We start from the raw sequence: 27,284 nt of genomic DNA, 5'->3' as shown, positions 1-27,284 counted from the left end.
GGCTCCAAAATGCAATACCCTTTCATATTCCACTTTACTTTTATCCCTGGCTTAGCTGTGCTTTGTTTCTGGAAATGTTCCTCTCATCCGTGGCTCAGCAGAACACTATCCTTGGAATCATTCCTTATCCATCCATGGCTCAGCAGTACCCTATACCTGGAAATATTCCTCTTCCATCCCTGGGTCAGCAGTATTGTATTCCCAGAAATATTCCTGTTACATCCATGGCTCAGCAGTACCATATCCCTGGAAATAATTCTCTTCCATTTGTGGCTCAGCAGTACCATGTCCCTGGAAATATTCCTCTTTCATCTATGGTTCAGCAGTGCCAATTCCCCTTTTCCATCCGAGGTTTAGTAGTCCATGTTCCAGGAATTATGTTTCTGACATCACTGGATCACCAGTGCAATGCCCCTGGAAATATTTCTCTTCCATTCATGGCTCAATAGTCAGTGTCACTAGAAATATTCAGCTTCCATCCCAGGCTCAGCAGGGCAATGTCCATGAAAATCTTTCTATTTCATCCTGGTTTTAATAATTTCCTGATAAATATCCCTCATCCATCCATGGCTTGGCAGTGCCACATCCCTGAGTATACTACCTTCTCATCCATACCCCAGCATTACCATGTCCTTGGAAACTATAAAAACTTCTATGAGATTTTATATTTCTACTCTACTGTAGTTATACTCTTCTTCTCGTATCAGTGGCTGAGTAGTGCAGTGTCCCCAGAGATATTGTTCAACAGTCTGTAAAAATGTGTATTTTCCCCCTCCTGCCTGAGATCTCCCAGGGCTGCTCAGTGATATAACCTCAGAATTACCCAGAGAGGTATCAGTACATAATTGAGGGGGTCACACCGGAGGACCAGGCTGTAAGGCAATACAGGTGATGCTGGGAAAAGTTCCGTACTTGGCGGTCTCCAGCAAGGTATTGGGTTTACTTTGGAGCAATTTGATGACTGTCCATTGTTACCAAATGGTAATGAGGTCCAAGAGTACTATATTGTGTACCCTATGGAGTTCCTGATTAAAGCTGCAAATCAATATCAAATGCCCATTATGGGAAAAGATTAGATAATGTACCATGTTTTTATTGCCTTCAATCGGCCTGATCTATTAAAGTTCTCCAAAGCTGGAGAGGATACACTTTCATCATTAACGCTGGGTGATCCTGTACACATGGAATGAATCTGGTCCAGGATTGAAAACATTTGCTAACAAATAGCAAATTACTTTTAGGAAATCCATTGCAGGTTTGTTGGATCACCCAGCTTGACTCATGAAAGTGTATGCTCTCCAAGCCCTGGAGAACTTTAATAAATCAGTGACAATGTGTTACAATGTTTCTTGGTACACTTGTATTCAATGGTAATGGAAGTGAACGCAGCACCATCTAGTGGAAGAACCTAGAACGACAACTGCTATTTATTAACCCCTTTTCTGCCTTTTTTTTATTTTACACTAAAGTTAAAATGCACTTTTTAGGTCTGAAGTTTACACCCTAAACCCTCCAATATATTATATATTTCCTAAAGGACAGACCCTATATAATACAACGGTCCTAGTTCATTTTAATGTATCTCATAAGATATTTAATACTGTTTATATTATATCCAAATTTTCATTTATAAAATGTGTATATAAATTTAATGCAGATAATTACAATTAATCCACATTTTTTAATATAAGGTTGACCAAAGTAAACAGATACCTACTGCTCTTCATGTTACCCACTGATAAACCCAGGGACAAATGGCAGGGGGAACATTGGGTGGGCACATTCGGTGGCTCATAGATGTGATTGGTCAACTCAATAATCCCCTGAATCCCATCTACATTATAGCATACAGTCTTTTTAGGAAATAGGAAGACATAAAGACCAAAAGTACTTTTACAATACACCAATTACAAAGCACCAAAAGGGTTAAACCAATAGCTCTTTAGATTGGCCCATGTCTACTAAATACATTTCAGGTACATTTAAGTACAATTGCCCATCTAAATCCACCCAGACTATACAAATTGTTTATAATTATGCTTCTAAGACTCTATTCACACCTAAAGGTGTATGGACACCTTTTTTTTGTGCTGTCTTATTTTCGATAAACTAATTATGTTTACAAAAAAGGAAGGAAAAAAAATACCAGAAAGACTACAGGTATTGCAACTAGATTAGTCCCTACATTCAGCATTCGGTGCCAGTCAGATGATCTCTAAGTCAGATGACCCTGTTGGCGAGGGTCATGCTAAAAGAAGGAAAGAGAAGAAGTTTTCCTTATGGGTTTGTTGCTTCTCCCTCACTGTCCAATCAAAAGGCTGGTGGCAGGGGGGAGAAAAGTCAGGAGGTAAATAGTGATTTAAATAATAACCTTTTGTCCAGGTATTACATAACTCATGCTATGTGTAAGTAATAGTGTTCTCTATGTGTAAGTATGTGTAAGTAAGAGTGTTCTCTTTATTCGATTCCTCTGTAAGCAGGGATTAGTGTTTCCATTGCTTACATTGCAGTGCTGCAGTAAATGTGCCTGTATAGTACAGATAATAGATTCTATGGGGTGCTTTTATAAATTATCCGCCTGTCAATTCAGCTGAGATTTAGCCATTTAACAGAGGTTGCCAACCCGTGGTCCACAAGAGAATTTGGACATCATTTGCAATTTTATGTTTTATTAATAATAAAAAAAATAATCTTCTAATAAATTCTTATATTCCGAATGACAATTTTCGCCTTTATATTGCACTAAATTCACAAACTGTATTAGAGATAAAAAAACAAGGGAGGTGCAGCGTGACGTCAGTGTACTATTAAGTTGTAAGGGGCAACCACTGCCGAGCCATATGTTTCAGTATTGTTTCCATCATTACAACAATCATCCCGCTCCGCGAATACCGATTTTCATGGGATTGTTTTATTTTATTTGTTTATTTCTCAGATGCTCTTTTAGGTAAGATTGACCTTAACGGTGTATTTTCTTTACCTGTTATATTTAATGGCATCAAATAGTTTGACTTTGATAACTATAATTTCTTGTTTGGTCTTAGACTGGAATAAAGTAAACCCATAATAAGTGAGAAAAAGCAAACAAACATTTTACATTTCTCTAGTAATACCAAAGATAATGCAGCTAATGATAATAGTAACAGTAGTAATACTTCACTAAACCGTGAGCTGATCAATGAATCAGAGCCGCCACAGTCCTTGTCAGCACCATTAGAAAGATCATTATTTTACAAATGTATGTATCTTTTTAAAAAAAATAATTATTGATATAATTAAATTAAGTAATTATATTATTGGTCTGCTGGATTTAAAATAATGAATAATAGAAAGTGAATTTTTTTTTTAGCAGAGTTTTCTGCACAAGGATTTTATATTTTACAGCACTGCTACGGTAGGTGCTTCCAGTATGTCTGCCTTGAAAGCCACAATGGTATTTGTGCAAAGAAAACACACAGAATACAAAACACTGCAGGAGGGAACGCAAGCACAACAAAATCACGCTGATCCCAACAAGCCTGGACTTGTGTATGCAATTCAATACCGGAATAATCCAACACAAACATCAGATTGTGACCATAGCTGTGACATTAAACTGCATTATTTAAAAAAAACTTTAATCCTTTATTTTATATTTTTCAATTTGTGTTCTTATAAGGAATTCACAGTGTTTGAAACATTGGCAATAACTCAAAATAACAAAGTAATAATACTTGTGAATGAAAGTAGTGCAATGCATTTTAGTGGGAGTTTTAAAGCTCTTCTATGCTGAGTGAACACACCCTTCTAACCCTGAGCAGTTTCCAGCGGTGGGTCTGGGGTATTCGTCTGCAGTCAGGTTAGTGGACGAGCAGGAGTGCAATGGGAAAGAAATCACTGGGTGCTGCTCAAAGCAGAAGGAGTTTCCCTAATATAACCATACTCTAAGGGTCATTTCAGACCTGTGGCGAGGGCCCAGCTGCACTGCCAGCTGCTCCCATTCAGGTGGAGAGGAGCAGACGGACTATTTATGTCATGCAGTTGCATGTGGCTGTGGCAGGTCGCAGTGTGGTTCCCCAATGCGGTTGCGGTTTAGGAAAACTGGTTGCCCGCTGTGCATTTTGGGTCTCCTGGCTGCACAGCAGTAGTTTACACTGCAGGTCTGATAGAGCCCTAAGTGAACAACCCCTCTAAGTAATGCTATGGGTGACTGTGCAAGTGAAAGAATTATTTCCACACTACTCAGCTGTGAGAACATGTGCAGCATGCTCAGATCAAAAATTAGTTCATCAAGTCATTGCTGTAGATGAAACATATTTTCATTTTTGTAGGTTTTTATTTTATTGCATGAAGTCTCTATCCCTTTTTTATTCCACAGGAAACCAAGAACTGGACTTTCCACGTGTCTTCATACTTTTGGCACTTATTCATGTCCATCGCCTGAAACAAAGAAAATGTACAGTGTTGGTGAATTAGCATTGCAGGTAAGATTGTCAGGTGAAATGTATTTGCCTTTTGTGTGTAAACAAGCAGATTATGTGTCCTGTGTACGTATTTTTTCCCTTAATAAATAATTTCTATAATAATACGATATTATATTATTAAAGGGAAACCAAAGCCAAAATATTTTCCTTTTTGATGGGGTATGGAAAGATGAAGATTATTATTATAATTATAATAATTTAATTAATAAACAGGATTTATATAGCGCCAACACATTACACAGCGCTGTACATTAAATAGGGGTTGCAAATGACAGACAGATACAGACAGTGATGCAGGAGGAGGAGGAGACCCTGCCCCGAAGAGCTTACAATCTTGGAGGTGGGGGAAATTATTATTTTTTAAATACAACATGTGTTGGGGAGGTTTTCCTTCACTTTCCGTTTCAGTAATGGAGATCAAGAAATCTCTTCCATCAGGAGACAAGTAAAGTAGAGAGGGGGTAAAACCTCTGTTTCTTTCCCTAGTCTCCAAGTTAGGTTACAGAGATGGTGATCATTGAGACAGAATTCTAAACTTTCCCGGCACTCCACAAATTGTAGATGATCGCTAATTTTTGTTCATAGTGATCAGTGCTGAATTTAGACTTGGTGAAGCCCTAAGCCTGGATTCCTCCAAAGGTTGCTTGACCTGTGGTCGATGGACCTTCAATTTTATGTTGCCCGTATAGTCCCAATGCCAATGCCACTTGGCAGACTTAGCTGCAGATCTACAATGATTGTTTTCACTGTCTGTCCAACATTGTAAGAGGGAACATCCATCCCAATGACCACCAACAAATTGGTATTAGCCGGGGTTCCCTAAACTTAAAAATGATTTCCACAGTTCCTTTGCAGTAAAAAGGTATAAAGCTTATAGACCCCTTGTTCAAAGGTATATAAGAAGATTCCATAATGGTGCTTACAAAAACAAGACCTTAGAGCACCACAAAAAATGAAGAATTGATCACTGTCATTGAAAATACATACACCTGAAAGATTCACCATCAGAAAATGTTGGTTGAATGTCAGATTCACCACTTTTTAGGAATTTAAATAGAATCAGGACAATGGGCCTGATTTAATAAAGCTCTCCAAGGCTGGAGAGGATTCACTTTCATCTGTGAAGCTGGGTGATCCAGCAAACCTAGAATAGATCTGGTCCAGATTTCAAAACATTTGCTAGCAAATAGCAAATGACTTTGGAGAGATCCATTCCAGGTTTGCTGGATCACCCAGCTTCACTGATGAAAGTATGTCCTTTCCAGCTTTGGAGTGCTTTAATAAATCAGGCCCCATGAATGGATAGTGGTGGAACCAGAATGTTCTGACAGCTACGGGGGGATAATCCATGAGAAATCTGTGCCTCCCAGGTTTATTTACCTGACACCATTGATCTTTTTGTCTATCTATAAGGGTGACACTGTTCCCACTGGCCACTAAGCTATTGTACCATGAGCTGTATATCTCTATAGTAATTATAGCAGGGGTTTCCTGAAGCCTGAATGTTTTTTCAAGGGTTCTAATGTTAGAAATGTCGAGGAAGGCCGTGTTGGAGGTTTTAGTTGTAGCACAACTTGCTCCTAATGAAATATATTTACAACAAACTTCTCATTAAATTGAGTACATTCATTATGAGAAAAAAGACAAAACTAAAAAACAAATACAACAAACATCCTATAGTTTACATGAAAATCTTTAGTATTATTACCAATTTATATTTAAATTGAAGATCCCTGTAGGTTGCTGCCTTGACTGATCCACTCGCTGAGCAACTGGAGCAGAGCATGACGAGATTGTTAGTGGCCGATCAGCAGATGAAGCCCCTCCAACCGCAGGCAGAATACATCCAGGTGATTGTGCAACGGTGCTTCTCCCATTGGAAGGTAAGTTATTCAATGAACCAGAAATGGTTCCATTAAAGCGTATTGGTTTCTTGTTGGGTGGGCTTTCTAAAAAAAAAAAACTTTATGAGATTTTGCATACATAACGGTACAGGTTATTAAAGCTGAAGAAAAATAATATAGGTCTAAAAATTGTTATATCATGTCTTCCTTCCTCAACCAGGGTTGCTGTAGCAGTTGCTGCAGTGAGCATTGGTTGAATACCGTCCCACCTGATGGTGCCTACGCAGTTCTAATGCCAACATCACTGGGCAAAGGAAGGTGACCACTGGTTCTCCTCTTTTTTTTTTTAAGTAATACCGGACACAAATTATTTTTTTTAGCTGTTTGTAATGGTGGCATTCTTCCCAGTAACCACTAATATAAGGTAATTTCTTCCTTACACTAAATACCAATGGAAGTAGTGTCTTCTACCACTGGCCAAAGTAAGGGGGCACCTTTCCCACTGGCCACCAATGTGAGGTGACACATCTACAACTGACAAGCAGCGGACTATCTTTAATGAACATTGCTGTAAAGGGCCCTTCTCCTCTGGCCATATAAGAGCAGCTTTTACCAACTACCAATATAAAAGGCCATTCTTCATTGACACCTACTAATCAAAAAGTGATTCATCATGTGAGGGGGGCACTAAATTGGCATGTTGGGGGAAAATTACCTATTTTCAGCATTTTGAAATGTCAGGAAATAGTATGTTGATGGTGGGAATGTTGATGAGGGATAAATGGGACAAAGGAAGGCAAAACACATGCAGAGTGAACATTAGCTTTAGGTATCGCTAAAATGTCAGCATTAAAAGCTATTAGAAAAGCAGAAAAAAATTCCTATATGCACCCATCTTACTAATCTCTAAATACATCCACTATATACTACTTATGACTCTAGCAGAAAGGAAGCGATTTTAGAAAGTGACAATGGTACTCCTAGGACAGCAATGCCACATTACTTGGTTGGGGTATATGGAAGTTATACAGTGCAAAATATGGTAAGTGACCTGTTTCTGAACTATTTTTTGTTCTATGTTTAGAAAGTAAAATTCACAAATATGCATTGAGAAAAAACCATCCTGCTGATGCAAGTTACATGTAGGTTATCAGGAATTCCCTTCAGTTCATCTAAACACATTGCAAAGGTTGCAAAATACTTTATTAATATATAATCTTACCTGATTACATTCTGTAGTGATTGGTATTGGTCATGTCAGCTGACCAGCTTAAATAGTCTTAAAGGGTCTGCTACCTAATAAATGATAAATGTCACTGATAATACTGCACTCCTGACCTTAACCATGACTTGCAGCTCCCTCTCCATGCAAGAACTTACCAAAGATAACATTTGCAGAACAATAAACCAAAGCAAGGTGATGCCTATGGACTGAACTCAAGATCAAGACAAAGGAAATTTAGAAAACAATTTTGTAAAATTAAAAAAAAAAAAAAAAAAAAAAAAAAAAGAAGGGAAGTAACAATTATACACAGAGGTTTACCTACATTTTGTGGATGATACATTTATCAGGCCAGCCTAACCTGTACTTGTACTGGTGACCATTGTAACAGAGAAAGAAAATAAAATCCAAAATTCCTACCAGAACAGGAGGTAAAGCGAAATATTCCAACGAGACAATGGTTTCAGAAACAACTGTCTATGAGTACTACTACTCAGTGTGAGATAATATGTTTGGTCTCCAGGACAAAGCAATTTCCCAAATGGTGCACAAACACAAAATAATACCTGGAAGCAGTTTTTGATCTCTCATACTTTATCCAAAAGTATAAAAATAACTTAAAATATAAATACATCCTAACATATACATTTATTTAAAATGAATGAGATGTCTTTAGGCCTGGTGTAGGTGTTTAGATACTTACTTTGCTCTGGCTTTGCTTTGGCACTAGTCAGCCTGTAATGGCCCCCACTTTTTATTGGCTTGGTAAAGGAGTTTAGGTCATTGATAGTCACTGTTGTTCGTATTGCTTGAAACCCATTCAAGGCTTTTTGATGCGCGTATCTCCTTGAGGCATAATGTGTTGGAGGTGGTGCCCCAATACCGAGAAAACTGGAGAAGTGTCCTGGAGGCCCAAAATGAATATGGTTGGATGTGGCATTGGCTTGAGTTTCTGTAATTGCACCTCCCAGGCAGGGGACCGGGAGATAGGACATGTTCCCTTCTGTATCCTGGCACATTATCAGGCCTTGGTTATATTGGGTCTGCAAGGAATACAAATACAGGCTGTGTTAAAACAAATGTAATCAAATGGCAGTAAAACCAACCATCATTCAACAACTTACTCCCGGCTTTGCTTGTTCCTTTTTCTCATCCATATTTTTATCATAACTATATAGAAAATGAAATGCCCTCTATGTTTCTTATAGGTGACAGTAGTAGGATGGCTTACTGTGTTAGCCGTCCATCAATAGGGAAAATTCGGAGTTTAGATGATCCCCTTCACTGGCTATCTAAAATTTTGAAGCAGCCTTCTTTATCCTTTAATGGCATCATCTAAACTTCAAACTTTGGGTAAGGCAAGTAATGGCAAACCTGCATTAGCTATGTACAATTATATATTATGCTATGGCTGTGGAAACGATGACATTACCGTGTAAAATTGGTGACAATCAAACTGTGTAAATAACACAAATGATCTATATAGAGTCATATGAAACAGTTCACCCAATAAGAATTGTTTTTTTAAATTTATTTTTGGTTTTTAATTTTTGATTTTTAATTTTTGAAATTTATTTAAATTTATTTTTGATTCCAGAGTGTCTACACCAAGGTGACACGCTTGCACAGAAACACAATAAAAAACGTTTTAACTGTGTAGTCAGCCAAATATAAATATCTGTAATAATGTAAATGTGCAAAAACTGGTCTGAGAAGCTGGTAGCAGCAGCAGAAATAAGTGGGAATTAAACAAACTGCTCCCCAGTTCTTCAAATACCTGTCATTTTGACCACTTCAGTTCATGCAGTCATGGATATCTTTGCATGAACTGCTTATTTCAAATCCTTCTACAACATTTCAATGCAATTTCAATCAGGGTTCTGACAAGGCCCACCCATAAGCATGTGTAATTCTTTATGGGGGGGATTTGCAAATGTGCTTTTATCATCATAGTGTTGGAAGACTCATTTGGGTTTTTATGTTATCTTTTTGACATATAGCTTTTCAATCTTATCAAACAAACTTTGGTATGATACAGAATTATTAGTTAAGATCCACAAACTCCCCAAGCCCTAAAGCAGAAAGGGATCCCCAATCTTAACATTTCCACCAATATGCTTCATAGTTGGTAGGAGGGTCTTCTACTGAATATCTGTGCTCAGTATGTGCCAAACATGTCTGCTATTACTGTAGCCAAACATTTCTATATTTGATTGATATTGATATTCACAGCAATTATTCCAGAAGGCTCACTCTTTGCCTATATATTTATTGAAAGGACTATAGTCTTCCATTAACATTAATTCCATTAACTTTTTAGACAGCTAAGGCTGTTCCTGGTACCTTCTATTCAGTTTAAATTAGGGCAGATCCCTTTCTGATTGTATATGCATGCACTTTGAATCAAGAGTTACCTAAAGATACAATTATATATTTTGGTGTTCTTGAGGAGCATGGGCTTAATTTGACAAGGAAACAACCCTTGGTTTAAAATTCATCTTTCTCCTCTCAGAATACCAGAATAAAAAATCCACATATCTGGGTGACATAAAACACCAATACTAAACAACAGTAGTCAGTGGAGCTATTGGCTATAGATCAGGTCCTACATCATTATTTGGGGGTTGTTTTGTGAGGACCCCAATGCATTCTTACATCATAGGTACTTATTTCATACTTGATTTCTTGTATGAGCATCTATGAGGCTGCAGTCCCGTGGCCTGAGGTCATGGCTTTTTGGTTCCATGGTGCCGAACAGTCTGTATAACAGATCGATAATACCAAGGCTTCGGATTAGCTGTTCTCTCTGCTGAAGACCTTGCAACCTCTCCAGCTCCTCTCGCTCATTAATGTCTATTGGTTTCATGGAGTCTATTTTCACCTCTGGTGTCTGGAAACAGAAAGTTATCGTTATCCACTTACAGAGCTGATACATCATCGAGAAAAAATAAAAGACTTAAGAATAGCTCATAGAATAAAAATCAATTCATTGTTTTATCAATGCAGCACTGAAAAGCTAAAATAGTAAAATTAGTAAAATTTCCACGTCTAGTTTTCTGCAGCACATGTACTATGTGGTAATACTTTTCCTACATGCAAATACTTTTAAGTAGACAATACATTTAATACCATGTAGCTAGTTCAAATCTATGTTATAGAGTTATAGAGTTAGTGGGTAGTAGAAAGAAAGAGGTTTGAGGCTCTAAATTAAATGCAAAATGGTATTTATGTATTTGTACATTATTGATCCATGCATAATTATAAAAGTACAATTGTTTCCAGTGTATCTCAACTCTTGTTAACAGTCAAAAGGTTAGGATACTCATCCTAGACATTGGGTATTCTAGCACCATGCAATAACAAGTGAGTAAACAATAAGGGACCTATTATGGTCATGTACGTACCAACACGTTTCGGCAATTGATGGCTTCTTCAGGGGTTTGTTGTTGAAACACTGGATTCTTTTATAAATATGTATGGATCGATAATGTACAAAAACATAATTACCATTTTGTACCTAATTTAGAGCCTCAAACCTTTTTCTTTCTTCTACCCACTAACTCTTACTCATTACAAATATACTAAAGGTGGCTCAACCTATATGCGAAAGAACCAACCTTTACTTTAAATTCAAACCTTTCTGATACAATTAAATGAGTTTTTAAAGTTTAGAACATGTATTATTTTTGTTCGTAAGTTTTTTTCAACCATTCAAGGGGAAACCTTAGAAATACCTTTCAGGTCTTAGGAACCCCTGAAAATATTACCAATATCCAAGGCCCACAGAACATTAGCATGGTGGGCATTGTGGAGAATGTCTCTTACATTGCTGGTCATTGGGAAGAATGTCCCCCTTACAGATAGCCAAAAAGATTATTAGTGTCACTTATACTGAGGGACAAATTGCTCATTGCTCAAGGAACCCCCAGCAACCTCTGGGGGAACCCTGGTTGAGAAAAACTGGTCTATATGAATGATAAACGCATTTGCTTAACGCATGAACAAAAACAAGTGTAAAATGCACAAGAAAAGCATGTGTGGGCATGTGTAGTAACCCTCCGATTGTATGCTGCTTCCCTCCTCTTAGATTGTAAGCTCTTCGGGGCAGGGTCTTCCCCCACTCTCTGGAATGGTCTCCCTCATTCTATTCAGCTTGCCCCTACTTTCTGCTCATTTAAAAGAGCCCTCAAAACCCATCCATTCAAACTTACCTACCCGTCTTCTTGTGTCTTTTAAAACCCTCACTACTTCCCACCACTCCATATCCCCCCTCCTGTTGTGTGCTGCTTCCTGACCTCCTAGATTGTAAGCTCTTCGGGGCAGGGTCCTCTCCTCCTCCTGTGTCACTATCTGTGTCTGTTTGTTCCCTGCAACCCCTATTTAATGTACAGCGCTGCGTAACATGTTGGCACTATATAAATACTGTTTATTATTATTAAAATTAATGTGAAAGAGCCCTAATAAACCTATTTGTTATCTTCATCATACAATGGCGGGTGCTGTATTGCATTCAGTAAAAGACCATAAGTATGACCATTTTCCATCTGGGCAGAAAGAAGAGTCCTTCTTGTACATTACAATCAAGCAATCCTTGCCTATTTCTTCATACATATACAACCAAATTATTTGTTGGAATTCAGACGTTATTTGCATGAGCAGTGAAATCTGAGAAGGTTAAAATAAGTCTATTAGCAAAATAAAGTTAAAAACCTTAAAGCTGCTGATGGTGGTCTGGTGATCTGAACACAATGATTGTGGAACGATTATTCATACTTATAGCTCATGTTTGTGACCCGAACAGACCCACCTAGTGTCAACATTGGAAGCCTTGGCCATCTTATTTTCAGCTAAGCGTATCAGTTTACTAATAATTTGCAACTGGAATTACCGGCGTATTTCATTACAGGACATTTACGGGATCATCTCTTTGTCTGATGATGACTTTAGCCTGGTCAAATACATTCACTTTCTAACTAGTCAATATATTATATTATACAGTATGTCAGTATCAGATGTTCACTGCACCTTTCTCTCTGCTGTAATACGGCCACTGGACGCATTGCGTACGGATGGCCTCCTCGTCACCTTGTATTTCACAGGCTTTTCACCTGCTGACTCCCCTTGTAAGGTGTCCTTGGTGTTATTCTTCTTCTTTCCGGTCGGCATTTCTTTCTGCTCTTGTTTAAGTCGGAGTTCTTCCAATTGCTGCCTGTTAGAAAAATGTTTTAATAAAGAGATGATACAGACAATATAGGAAGAAGGCTGGAAAAAAAGGACCTTGTTTGGTTGGAAATAACATTACGGTGCATGGACTACACAAATTAATTTTGTAATGTTGATATATTAAAATAGTAATTTGATAAACAAAGACAAATAAAAACCATAAATATGTGTATGGTACTGAAGGTGAGACCTGTGAAAAAAATATTTGGACATAATTTAAAATCAACTAGTCACTGATGCTTGCACTCCATGAATATTTAAATGACATACAAGTCCATATTACCTAAGAATAGTCAAGGGCTATATGTTATGAACAGCCAATACCTACACAGCATTCACGTTTTGCATTTAATTTTTGCTTTGTCTGTTTGCCTTTAGATATTTTGTAAATCCAGCAGTAAAGTTAACAGGAAAGGTGACATTCGCTGACAATAGGAGTCATAAGACTCTGTAATGACTTTCTGTCTTTTATTGTCTCTGTAAATTCTAAAGCAGCCATTCTCACCAGGGGTTCCCAGGAACGTTAGAGTTCCTCCCGAAGTTGCCAGCGATTACTTGAGCTGTGATTGATTCCTATAAAATCATGCCTGCATATTTCTGGAGCCAGCGCTACTTAGCATGGCCAACTGCATTAATCCAAGGACCGTTTTAGCTGTCTGTAACGGTAACATTCTGTATGGGGGATTCATGCCACTGGAAACCAATAGCATTTTTCCCATTGATTGGTTATAGCAGATTTCACAGACACTTGAACATTTTTTAAAGGTTCCTTAGTAGTAAAAATGTTGAGGAAGACTGTTCTAGACTGACAATATTATATTGACTTTATATGAAAAAAAATCATCAAAATATTAGTTTTACCAGAATGTTCTCAATGATAAAGGTAATAATGATCTTGGTTTGTGATGTATGTCATTTACATATACTTTAAGCCAAAATATATATCCATTCACATCCCCATATGTGTAAGTAAGCATATGCTAGTATAAGTAAGGCTATGTACACACGTCAGATGATTCACGTCCAATATTCGCCTCAGGGCCGGTATTGGACAAGAATCTGGTGTGTGTACAGTGCTTGTCCGTCGTCCTTCATTGATCCGTCCTGGCGGGCGAACAAAGTGAAGGGGAGAGAGCGCAGCGAGGTGCAGATACGTTGTTCTCCACCATGCCCTCTTCATAGAGCAGAAGGGTGCTACAGCACTTGTTCAGAATTTTGTTGTTGGAAAGGATTGTGAAAGATTCTTTCCAACAATTATTGAACGTGAGTAAGTAACCTATGGGCTAAGCACCAGCTACAGCACTGATATCCACTGACCAATATGTAATGAGATATGTTTTATCAGTTATTAACTTATACAAGCTCTTACTTATACAAGATATTATTTCCTTATTGTAGTTACTCATTTGTACTGTTGTGAGTATCAAGTATCTAAAAGGGTTGAGCTATTACCTAGCACACTCTTCTCTGGCCTTGGAAGCGGCCGTTTCCTGAAACAAAGAGCCGCTGTGTTTGAAGAACTTCTCGTATTTGTCTCCTTTGCCTTGTGGGTAAATGCGTTGATAGCCTCTTAAGTGGCTGTCTTCATATTTTTCAACTTGTTCCAGCCAAACGGCCTGGGAAGTTTCCAACTGCTCGCGTCTGTGTGTACAAAATCAGAATAAATATGACAGCAGACACACACATGTTTACTCTCAATAGCAATAAAGTACCTCTAAATACAGAAACTCTGTGGTCGGTTTGAAAATATTTTCACCCAAGATTTATTTAACTTTTATCCAATATTAACACACTTTTCACATTGGATCCGATTACAAAATGTGTGAATTGTTACTTATGGGTCATACATTTACTAATGGAATTCAATGTGAAAAATGTGTAGTTTGCGTAAAAGTTGGGTAAAAAAAACATTTTATATATAACCCAAAGGGGCCTTTTTTTTAAAGCAGTGAATCTGACATTCCCCAAAACATTCTGTCACACTTACCTCTTCCTTGCTAAAGCATAGGTGCCTCTCTCCTGCGCATGCCTGCAGTTCTAATCCTGATTGTGCCTGCTCTTCCAGATGTAATCAGTATCACCCCTCCCACCAGCCAATCAGGAAATAGCCTCCTTATCATCCCTGGCTATTTAGCTAGCTTGGACACAACACTCCTGCTGTTTAATTAAGTGCTCTCCCTGTCCAGCTCCTGTGTTAACTCCTTGTTGTTTCCAGCCCATTGCCTTGTGCTGTTCCAGTGTTCCTCTATGTCTGTAGATTTTCCTGTGTCACCTGTGTTCCCTTTGCCTCCCATGTCTCCTGTCGCTTCCAGTGTCTCCAGTGTCTATTTCCTGGATCACTGGTATTTGACCCCTGATTTGTGACTTGACCTCTTTTGCTTGCTGCTTGCTTGATCACCCAGGTTCACTGATTAAAGTGTATCTTCTCCAGCCTTTAGAGCTTTAATAAATCAGGCCCATAATGTTTTGCTATTTATAGCCTAAAGGACACCAACCTCATACAGTTTTGTGTGCATAAAACAAAGGAAACAGAACTATCTTTTTTTTATGGGATTGGAACATGTATTGGGGTGCCAAGCAATCAAGGTAGGATTTAAGCTGAGCATACAGGTACACTCCCAAATTCACTCGGTGGTAATTTGCTTTGGGACAGGGAAGAGGAAGTCCTGGATATCCCTAATTTTAGGAGAAAGGGTCTTCTTCTCACCTGGCCTCTTTGGGGAGATTCCGCTGAAGTAAACGTTCCTTCACCCTGCGTTTGTCTTCCTCGATGACCTTCCTTTTGTCACAAGCCCGAAGATTGATCAGATTAAGAGTATCATACAGAAGGGCATCCTTCACTTCTCTATCAAGACGGGAATCGGTGGTGAAACTTGGTGAATGATTCACCTACAGCAGAAAAATATTTTTATTCTAAAATGTTACCACTAGTTAAGGCAGGGGTGTCAAACTCTTGCCCGGGGGGGCCAAATCTGGCCCCCAACATCCTTTATTTTTTGGCCCCCAAAGAAATCCTAAAAATGATCTGCAGCTAGCCCGCTGCTGCATTGAAATAGTACCGCTACTACAATTCCCGGCATCACTCACGTCTATGGACCAGCGGGCTCTCTACCTATGCGTGGCCCCGCATTGGACTGTTTTATAGACTCAAATAATGCCAAGAATTTTAGTGACGGCGCTATTTCAAAGAAGAGGGAGTTTCAGTGGCGGGCCACTCATAAGATATAGCTCTGCATTGGCAGCGTCTGGCATTTCCAGCACTCCTCAGCTGTACTTTTCCTTGCTACTCCAAGGCATGGACTTGAATGGTTGGATTTTCATAGAAGAATATTGCTATTATTATTGTTAGCCTGTGCAAAAAGGTTACCATTGAAATGCCCGCTGCTGCATTGAAATAGTACCGCTACTACAATTCCGGCATCACTCACGTCTATGGACCAGCGGGCTCTCTACCTATGCGTGGCCCCGCATTGGACTGTTTTATAGACGCAAATAATGCCAAGAATTTAAGTAGCGGCGCTATTTCAAAGAAGAGGGAGTTTCAGTGGCGGGCCACTCATAAGATATAGCTCTGCATTGGCCGCGTCTGGCATTTCCAGCACTCCTCAGCTGTACTTTTCCTTGCTACTCCAAGGCATGTACTTGAATGGTTGGATTTTCATAGAAGAATATTGCTATTATTATTGTTAGCCTGTGCAAAAAGGTTACCATTGAAATTTAACTCAGAAGGCTACTAATAGAGAAAGAGGCATAAGATTTTTTTCTTAAAGAAAATTTAAAAAAAATGTTTTGCCTTTCACTATTATAGGCTTGTTCCAGATTGAATGTGAAGCAAAACCTCTTTGTTTCCATATGAAAAGGGTTTATATCTAATGAGAAGGAAAAATTTCCTCAATTTTTTCAATAAATTTCAAGGTTAGCCTGCGACTTTGTCTAAGTTTTTAATTTTGGCCCTCTTTGTATTTGAGATGGACACCCCTGAGTTAAGGAAAAAAATAATGTGAAAACTGAAAGCTACGCTATGGATTGTAGGTAAGGGGCATTTAAATCCTCTGTGCATGTTTGATATAAAATGACTTGTAATTCATAAAAAACATCTTAAACTTACCCTATAATTCAGCCTAATACAGTCCTTGTAACTTCCTAAGTACTTAATTAAAACCTCCTTTAGTGTCATCTACCTTCACATATTTGTTCTGCAAACTACAAAACAACTTTATTCTGTTTAAATGAAGTGGGACTTGGGAAAAGATTTTGGAGACCAAATCAGAAGAGCTGATTGTACTCCTCTGTAGCTACAGTACAGCAAGTAGACAAATGAGTGTTGTCATTCTAGGAGGGGAGTTTTTCTACTGGAAGGATCACTAGGTAAAGCTAGAGGAAGAGTCTAAATCAAAGAAAACAAATACAGTCACATGTAACCTGCAATGTATGACATATTTGTTGTTAGGTTGTAAGATATGTTAGAAGACAGAGAACAATGAGCAAGAAAAGCTTACTAGGTTACTACTTACTATTCTTATTGTAAGTGTATCACAAAGGTTAGGCATTAATTACTGGTTACTGATTTGATTACACCAGACTTAGGCTACATACACACGTTAGATGATTCTCGTTCGATAATTGCCTCAGGGCTGATATCGGATGAAAATCTGGAGTGTGTACAGCACTCATCGTTTGTCGCTAATGGATCTGTCCTGGCGGATCCAAGAACGACGAACGATTGTAATGGAAGTGAAGGGGAGAGAGCACAGCGGGGTGCCGCTGTGTCGTTCTCCCCCCTCCCCACAGGGGGGAGAGAGGGGGGAGAACGACACAGAATGGAGTGAGCAGAATGGAGCTGTATGTACAGTGCTCCTTCATGCATCGTTCAGTCTTGGATTGTGAAGGATCTTCGTTCAGTCTTGGATTGTGAAGTGTGCAAACACAATTTTTACACGCAGCCTTAAGCTGCATACAGATAATTATCACCCAAGATAAACCCTCATGCTTGTCTCTGGAACAAATCTGACATGTGTACTTACTGGCCGATAAATGATATCTATATAGATGGCTGTTTTCCCCCACCCATCTATATAAAACAGAACTGCACTATGTGTACAGTGCTTGTTTATTCATGTGGAAATGATGATATCCAGACACAGAAATTGAACATGACTATACAGCCTTAGAAGATTTGTACCTACTGTAGGTGGATCAATACAATGTAAAATAGCACAGGGTCAATTTCAATGAATGCACACTGAAAATCAGTTGGTTATCTGGTTCCAGTGACTATTTGGTACTGTTTTGGAGCAATCTTGGCTTTCCTAACAGAAGGGAGGCATTTTACACCAAAGCCCTGAGAAGGGAGAAACTGAGCAAATATTTTTTCCACAATGTGAGGGGTCAAATTCAAGTTCTTCCTAGAGGTATTGATGCCAGTTTAGATTTCAGGGCTCAATTTTATTAATCTTCAACACACTTGTTTCAAATCTGCACTCTTCTTACCTCTAGCAGCCAGGGCTTCAACTTTTTATCCAGAAGAATGTCAAAGCCAAGAATCTCAAAGCACGCGCTACCAGCGATGTGGTTTGGAAAACAGGTGCGATAGTTGTGTTTCAGAACAGGATGTGCAGAAATCAGCGTCTTGATTATTACATCTTCAATATCTTCCCAAAGTTTGTTTGTATCATACTGGTTGTTCTCCAGCCATTTCCATAGTGTTGAGAGTTTTCTATTTTGAAAAGGAACAATGACTTAAGAAGAGTTAAAGGCTTACAGATAATCTTTAAATGTAGAGCCCAACATGAATTTCTGATGCCTTCCATGACTTCGCTCAATAGGCAAAAACAAGGCCATGTTTCCATTACTGGAACCTGTAGGTACACAAATGGTCCCACCCAATGCAACACTATTGCGATAGAATTACCCTCTTTATACAAAACATTTTGTTCTGTCTTGATTTTAGGGTCTGTGCTAGGATTGTATCCTTTACAAAGAACATTTTGTGACTTCTTGTTTTTAAAGTCTGTACATACTCACAGATTTTGAAATCCGATCAATAATGCACAATCACCTTGAGTAAAAAGGTAATGTTAGCACAATTGTCTCCCAAATTTGTTGAGGAGTTTGCTAGTGATCTGGTTGGATGGTGTTGTATTATTAAGAACTTCTAATGTTATAATATATTATAATATACTAAAGTATAATGCAGCTGCAAGTCTCCCCCTCCTCCATTTTTCATAGAAGGCTGCTCAGCAAAGAGTTAGTGTTTCTCAACCAGGGTTTCTCCAGAGGTTGCTACAGGTTCCTTGAGAAATTAGCAATTTTCACCTGTCAGGTCAGTTTAACTGATGCGATTGATCTTTTTGGCTATCTGTAAGGGTGACATTCTTTCAACTGGCCAGCAATATTTCTCAATGACCACCACACTAATGTATTGTGAGCTGTGGATATAATAATTATAGCAGATGTGCCCTGAAGACATAAAAGTTATTTCAAGGGGTTCCCCCATGTTAAAAGGGTAGAGAAACCCTGATTTAGTCTACAAAGCCATTTCCAAACTGTCACCCAAAACAATCACCAATGATCATTTCAGGTGCCAGTAATGACTTGCACATTCTATGTATTAGTTGTTTTGTTGCCTGGTTGTAGCCTGGTCAAGACTTTTATAAAATGTATCAATAAGCAAATTTAAAATAACTGTAATGTACAAAATCTAAATACAACTATGGCTATGAATTTGAATACTTTTGATATTGCTCCCTAAGTCATTTCTGTATTTAGCAAAAGAAATTAACTTTGCAGTTCTCTTTGCAGAAAAATACAAGTCCACCAAATGTATGGGTTTCATAGAGGATGCCTAGAACTGCATGTAGATGTGTCCAAGTCAGTGTGAAAAAGAACCTTAGAAATATACACTGGTTTGCTCCTCTCTAGGTGCATAGTCATAAAATGCTTTATTTGCTTTTTGTATTTCACAATTTTCTGGTTTATATCTATTATTATCAAATGTAAAGAAAAACTAATGACTTATTTGTGTATATCTACCCACCTTTTGCTGCCTGTCATATCGTCCCGTATAAAATTGTCATTGTGCTTGTTGATTGCGTAATTGGTAAGGTGCATACAGACATCGTCCTGTCAAAATGACACCAATCATTTTTTAATTATTAAAATATGCTGAAAGCCTACTACTAAGGGTAGGGTCACTACATTGCTATACAATTAACACGTCCATTGGGTTAAATGTTTTCTTTAAAGTAAAACATATTTGTGTCTCTTACAGTTTATAGAAGGCTACATGCTGTCTAATCTTATGAAGGCTAGTTACCAAGTTGCTGTGACTAGGCTCAGTGTAAGCCATAGTTGCAAAACGTGCCAGGCCTTCTTTGTAGATGAAAATGCGTAGGGGTTCACAAGATGTTACAAGCACATATATCCGTAGATCGAATTTATATCCATCGACAAGGAATGGCTGAAAAGAGAAAGCATGCGTGAAAGCAAAGCATGTCATGTTGCAGCAGAGCCAGATTTCTGTACAGTTTAAGGTAATAATTGCTTCCTGAGGAAGCAATATGTGTTGCGAAACACTTCGATTTTTATCAAAATTGTTCAACACAAAAATTGTATACTCTGATCGTCTATAGAATATTTTCTTGTTTTACATGTTAAATAAATTATGTTTTTATGATTAATTGATGATTATAAGTTTGAAATGATGTGCCTTGAAAATTCATTTATAAAATTGGTGAAATAAACATGTAAAGGTTTGATGTGGCACTGATGGCTTGCCTCTAACTCTAACAAAATAGAGAATGCAGTTTAAAAATAGAAATAGGTTTACACCTGGGAAATTATGTCACAAAGTGGGTTGTTTTTTAGGTTTGGTTGGTTTGTGTGGAGAAAATAAGTAGCAGGCTTTTCTAGTTATTTATTTGGGGGTTACCCATTCTGTTCCTGCCCCAGCTATCTTTTTGTTGCTGTTGCTGACTTCTCTTTCTGTGCTGATCAGGGAAAAGGATTCTATTTTGGCTCCCCACTGCACATATTATTCTTTCATTCATTTACTTGCTTTTGTGTTCCCCCCAAAAGGAAAGTGGATGGTTTTACACAAAATTGGACCTTGGGCAAATATGAAGTAAGGGCCCCAAATGCACTGCATTTCAGCAATCTGTAACCCTGCTATTTTGTCTTCCGGGGTCATGGAGAAGAAGCAGAACCTGGACAGTTGCCCTGTTCACCCCACTATAAAGCCAATGCTCATGCACGCTTTAAGTTACTATAGTTGGAGCTTATGAAGAGCTGAGGGTACCTTTCCAACCCTGTTGTGACAGTACTGTATGAATCACTAAACACCAGCATGTCGACATGAGAGGGAGCAGAACCAGATATTTTCTTTGCTCTTTGAAAGTGAAGCAGTAAATAAGTAGTTATTCCCCTGAGCAGGGGATATATTAGGCAAACCTGATATTTGCATTGTTGTATATGGAAAGGGCAGGGTTGTGAGCATGGGTGTTATGGGTGATAGGGCAGTGTGTTGTCTCTCCAAGCATTCTTTTACACTATCACTGGAATTATTTAAAAAACTGTGACATTGGCGTAGTGTGATTATAATGTGTGACTAGTCTGTAAACTAATGGGAAGCAATACAAAGTCAACAACAAAGTGGACTCTCCAGTGTTGTGGCAACCCCCAAGTGCTGGCACATGAGAGGCACATGCTACCCCATATCTGGAAGTACTGTTTTTTTCCACTGATGGTGGTTGAATAGAATAGCAACAATGGTAACACTCATTTGAATGGCATCCCAATGCTCTAATTTGGAACACTTTTACAACCTGCATGCAGTGCACCACAACACAAGCAAATGCTAGCAAATGTTTTGAATCCTGGACCAGATACTTTCCAGGTTGGCTGGATCATCCAAGTTCACTGATGAAAGTGCATCCTCTCTAGTCTTGGAGAGCTTTATTAAATCAGGCCCATTGTGCTTTATGGTGGGATGCAGCATAAAAAATAGTACTTGTCCAGTTTTGTTGTATTAAAAAAATGGGCTTCCCAAATGTAATGCAGAGAAATACATGTAACAGCATTCATTAATGCATTGGAGGACAGTTGTGCTAAAAATATAATCAAGTCCTAACTGCTTCAGAAGCTGCAGGAATGCATAACAAGGCCTTCCTATTATTCCCCATGTGAACTAGCCCTTACTAAAAACTTTGCCATGACTATGATAGTCATGATGTCCCTGTACTGTAAACAGAACAGGTGGTCTTCTGTACCTTGGAAACATACTGCTGACAGATCATATGCTCTCCATGTTTGATTTCCTTCATGTTTTTAGAGAGAAAAATGCCCCTGCCTTGGCAGCCACTGTCAGGTTTGCAGATATAAGTTTTGTTCTTCTTTGAGCGGCAGTAGGCCTGGAAATCACCATAACTGCAGAAAAAGGACAAGTAGACACAGGATGTATAATAACAATTGGTGTGTTAAAAAGAGTCAGAGAAACATTAGATGTTAGGGTACTATTGGATGTTGAAAATATATTGTCCAAGATTTGAGATTTAGATATTGGTATGACAATTGGGTTACAGGCCACCTCTGGAGACCGATGTCTAAACCAACGTCAACGAATCTCAACCTTTTTTCCCTGAAAGAACCCCTGACTTGTATCTTCACATCATAGGGAACCCAGTATAGTATAGAACCATTACCGAGCTGTACGCTTCAGTATTATTTCCACCATTACAACAGTCACCGTGCTCCGCAAATACCGATTCTCATCCCGTTGTTTTATTTTATTTGTTTATTTCTCAGATGATCTTTTAGGTAAGTATGACCATAACTGTGTATTTTCTTTAACTGGTATAATTAATGGCATCAAATAGTTTGATTTTGAATGAAATTAACCCATAATGAATGAAATAAAGCAAAACAAATATTTTGCATTTCTTTAGTAATACCAAAGATAATGCAACTAAAGATAATAGTAACAATAGTAATACTTCACTTAACCGTGAGCTGATCAATGAATCAGAGCCTCCATAGTCCTTGTCAGGCACCATTAGGAAGATCATTATTTTACAAATGTATTTATCTTTAAAAAAATAAATTCATATTAATGTCCGCGGGATTTAAAATATATGAAAGGTTGGCGACCGCTGGTTTAGACCAATGGAGTCAATAATTTGGAGGAAGCATGAGTAAAATCTGCACTGAAGATATTGTTTTATTGCTCTTTATAATCTATTACTCAATGAACTATGGACTGTGCTTATTAGCATTGTATATAGGTTTATTGCTTTACTGCCTGCCTGCCCTGTTCCTCTTCTATCAAATTCCTGTCCTTCTCAGCCCTATTCATCTGCACCCCTGAACACACACCTGATTTAATAAGGCTCTCCAAGGCTGGAGAAGATACACTTTCATCAGTGAAGCTGGGTGATCCAGGAAATCTGGAATGGATTTGTTGAAGCCATTTGCTATTTGTTAGTAAATGTTTTGAATCCTGGAACAGATCCATTCCAGGTTTTTTGGTTCATCCAGGTTCACTGATAAAAGTGTATCCTCTCTATTCTTGGAGAGTCTTAATAAATAAGGACCACTGACCAGGTAATACTTACTCAGCAGGAAGACACCACGTTCGAGGAAAGATGTTATAATCTTTTGGAAATAACTTTAACAGTCTGTTCATGTTTCTTGCCAATAAGTCCTTTCTACAAATCTCATTCATTCCTGGGAAGTGATTTATTTTCTGTTAATAAAAAAAGGTGCACAAAATACATTTATCAGAGAAACTATTATTAACCCGTTAGCCCGGAAGTCATTTAAATCACAATGTCCTCTATTTACTTGAAACCTCTTCATCTCCATTACACGCTCCAGTGAGACAGAGCAGTCTGTCCAGTAGACAGTCCACTCCTCATCATCTCCAACTTCTTTCAGTCCACAAAGTCGAGAGGCACGTCGAACTAAAATCCAAGGATATACCGAGGAGGAAAGCAGACATAAACATAAGGCAGTGTAAAAACTAAGCACTGAATCAGCTTCATTGTCCAATTATTGTAACATTGTGAAAGAAGGACATCACTTACCACTCTCATACTTGCAACTTGTTAAGTTTATACCAATTAGCCTACAAATAGGAAGAAAAGAGGGTTGGGAAAAATTATGAAAAATCTACAATGTTAATAGCACCTAATACATGCAATGGATCTGATTTATTAAAGCTCTCCGAGACTGGATAGACTATTATGGGAGAACCTGGGTGATCCAGCAAACCTGAAATTGATTTGGTCCAGGATTGAAAACATTTACCAGCTATTAGCAAATGATTATAAGAAAACCATTCCAGGTTTGCTGGATCCCCCAGCTTCTCCAATGAATCACTACATTTCCAGTCTTAGAGAGCTTTAATAAATAAGGCGCATTATATCAAAAGCTATGAATTTCTGTAAACCTATTTTGCTTTTTGTTTTTTAAGAAAGTCATGTGTTGTATGACGGAAGGAGACTCCTATTTGCAATGGTTATACATATACATTAGTTAACCAGTTTGGTCATTGCCATATAACTCTTGGCTAGTCAGGAACAAAGTAAGTAAAATACGATGGTAGCATTCCATGGTATCCAGTGGTGAAGGATAGGGTTGATTATTTTCCAGGAATATTAATTTAAGATATTTGTTGACTAAACTATTATGAGCCAATGAAACCTAGGTCTCGTACATTCAGACACAAGTGTGTACCACAGGCATTTTCTTTCAGCCAACTCTAATCAGCTTTGTTAAAGCAAACTTTAAATCCAGTAAAGGGATGTTAAACAAGACCTTAATTGGAATGGTGACTGTTATCCTAAACATACCAATAGTAGGCTTCAGAAGACTTGTACCAAAATGTAAGGCTGCATACACACATTAGATTTTGTTGTTGGAAAACTCCTATACTCCTAGTAACTCCTAATATGTGTTTAAGTCTTCCATACTTGAAGGTAGTTTAAAGACATCAAAAGTGATCAAAGCTCTGAGCACAGTGGCTCAGTAGTTAGCACTCTGGTCTTTGAGACGCTAGGTCCCAGGTTCGAATCTCATCCAGGATACTATCTGCATTGAGTTTGCAGGTTCTCCCGGTATTTGTGTGGGTTTCCACCGGGGTACTCCAGTTTTCTCCCACATTCCAAAAACATGCAGTTAGATTAAATGGCTTCCCCCCAAAATTGACCTTTGACTGTATTATTGACATATGACTATGGTAGGGACATTAGATTGTATGCTCCTTTAAGGGACAGCTAGTGACATGACTATGGACTTTGTACAGCGCTGCGCAATATGTTGGCACTATATAAAATTAATATTAAAATAAAGCTCTCATACAAGGGATACTCAGATCTACAAGAGGCTGGGTGCAATTCTGAAAAAAAAGAATATATATATTTAGTACTAAGGTGAGGCTTGGGTCTGCTTCGGCATTGAGTAACCTCTCTCGGATCCCATCGATTGGCACCTGGTCACTCATACCACAGCAGTGAGCAATACTAGTACTACTCACTGCAGCCCCTATTCATTCTCAATAGAGCTGCCACCGGGAGAAGCTACATGTAGCGTCCTCCTAGATGCTCCGGTTCCCTGGCATAAGGAAGTGGTAAAGGCACCACAACCTCATGGTCAGTGTACATAGCTTTATTTTTCTGTTCCATTTTTGATGCATATACAACCTTGATATACATAAGTGGCAATAAGTGGAAGACTTATTAACCAACAACTATATCTCCTGTTTATGCACAATGGAGAAAGACTTTGGAGAAAATCCATATAGTTTATAAGGATGTGCTACCACCTACCACCATCAGTCAAGTACCTGCGTTTTTTCTTCTTTTTCTTTTTCAGTTGGTCTGTTCCATCCACATTTTCCTCAGTTACTGTGTTTTCTACAACATTTTCCAATTCCTCCTCATCTTTGCCTTGTCTTTGCTCAATATTATCTTCAAGGTTGGCATTTGAAGTTTTAAGTTTGTTATCCGATGGTGGGATCCCATCTAAACTTTCGCTCTCAGACTCTTCTTCCTCCTCTTCATCATCTCCCGAGTCCTCATCTGATTCGCTGCTAATGTGGGATTCAACCTTCATTATGTCTAGCGAGAAGCTGTAAAATATGGAAATCTTATAAGTTGAAATACTATTTTAAAAAGTAGTTTTAAAAAAGAAAAATACCATACTGAAAAATATCTATCTATCTATCTATCTATCTATCTATCTATCTATCTATCTATCTATCTATCCCTCTATTTATACATATACACATCCATATATATTTAGTGTAAGAGGTTCAGACTCAAGCACTTTCATCAGTAATAAAGTTAGATCATGTAAATGTTTCATTCATTTTCAATCATCTGTTGTTTGATATTTCAGATCTGTAGTATTCTCTAATAAATAAAGTGATTAAGGAATATTATAAGTGTAATATAAATAGATTGCGCTGCTGTGTAACGGTAGACCCTGTGAGTCAGGGTCATTGAGCCATGGATAATAGGGAATAAAACGTTTATCCTATACAGTATACATAGTATTGCTGTTGTGTTGCTGGGGGGTACATTCCTGGACAAACATGATTTTAAGGAGTTAGTTACCAGTTTCTCCTCCCAATACAGTTACCTGGCCTGGCTACCTCCCAAGGACAACAACTGAGCCCTAACCATGGAAACCAGTATAGCATACAGGGCCACAGAAGTGCAGATCATGCAGACTAAAGCTATGTACACACGTCAGATGATTCTTGTCTAATCGTCTGATAATCTCCCCTCTCCATAGAGCAGAATGGCGTTGTATGTACAGCGTGCGTTCATGCATCGTGCAGACTTTTGTCATTGGAAAGGATCATGAAGGAGTGAGGGATATTTAAATAATTGCTGCATCCTGGCTGGTTGGTTCAGTGTTCATTATCACGGTCTCTTGATTATAGACAAGATCACTCATCATCTGTATAATAGATATGCAGAGTGCATTGGATGATATTTTTCTTTTGCACTTTGCTTATTGAATGATGTATTCTATATCGTGTTTAGTTTTTTTCATTTAGGTCTCTAATACAAGGGATTATATTTTTTTTAAAATTACAAATCCCCCATAGTGACCAAATTGTTCATTTGACACTGTCAAAATCATCATCAGTAAAGAAGGCAAAACCTTTGTTTTACCTTACCTTACTTTTGATTTTCTATAGGAAAAAAAAACATACAAAAAAAAAAATGAATACAAACTGCACAAACAAACCACAACTGGTGAGATTTTAATGTTTTTGTACACCCAGGTACAGTTACTGACAACTTTATTGTAGTGTCATTCAACATATAAATTGGTTTTCTGGACTTTGATTCCCTTGTTGATTCTATTCAGTTAATACATAAAGAAGTCATAAGGGCTGGACGGAGAGGGAAATTTAATTCTGAGTGTTCATTGTGAATTGGTTAGCGTTGTTGCTAATAATAATAAACAGAATTTATATAGCGCCAACATATTACGCAGCGCTGTACAATAAATAGGGGTTGCAAA

At 38.2% G+C, this 27,284-nt stretch overlaps 1 protein-coding gene across 1 annotated transcript; it reads right to left on the bottom strand.

Moving 5' to 3' along the window:
- Positions 1-4,295: 4,295 nt before the first annotated feature.
- On the bottom strand, positions 4,296-25,871 carry TTLL13 (tubulin tyrosine ligase like 13). Its single transcript, XM_072402745.1, has 15 exons — positions 25,591-25,871; positions 23,831-23,871; positions 23,589-23,707; positions 23,360-23,490; positions 22,019-22,175; positions 20,068-20,211; positions 19,789-19,874; positions 18,243-18,468; positions 15,460-15,641; positions 14,205-14,393; positions 12,555-12,738; positions 10,207-10,419; positions 8,233-8,572; positions 6,172-6,412; positions 4,296-4,419 (listed from the first exon to the last, which is right to left on the bottom strand). The coding sequence occupies exons 1-15, from the start codon at positions 25,857-25,859 to the stop codon at positions 4,407-4,409; spliced, it is 2,535 nt and encodes an 844-aa protein (XP_072258846.1). The 5' UTR covers positions 25,860-25,871; the 3' UTR covers positions 4,296-4,406.
- Between the last annotated feature and the right edge of the window lie 1,413 nt (positions 25,872-27,284).

This window comes from Pyxicephalus adspersus, chromosome 2 (genome assembly GCF_032062135.1).
Source record: "Pyxicephalus adspersus chromosome 2, UCB_Pads_2.0, whole genome shotgun sequence".
Taxonomy (NCBI): Eukaryota; Metazoa; Chordata; class Amphibia; order Anura; family Pyxicephalidae; genus Pyxicephalus; species Pyxicephalus adspersus.
Note: the sequence above shows the minus strand (reverse complement) of the source record. Positions and strands in the feature narration are given on the sequence as shown.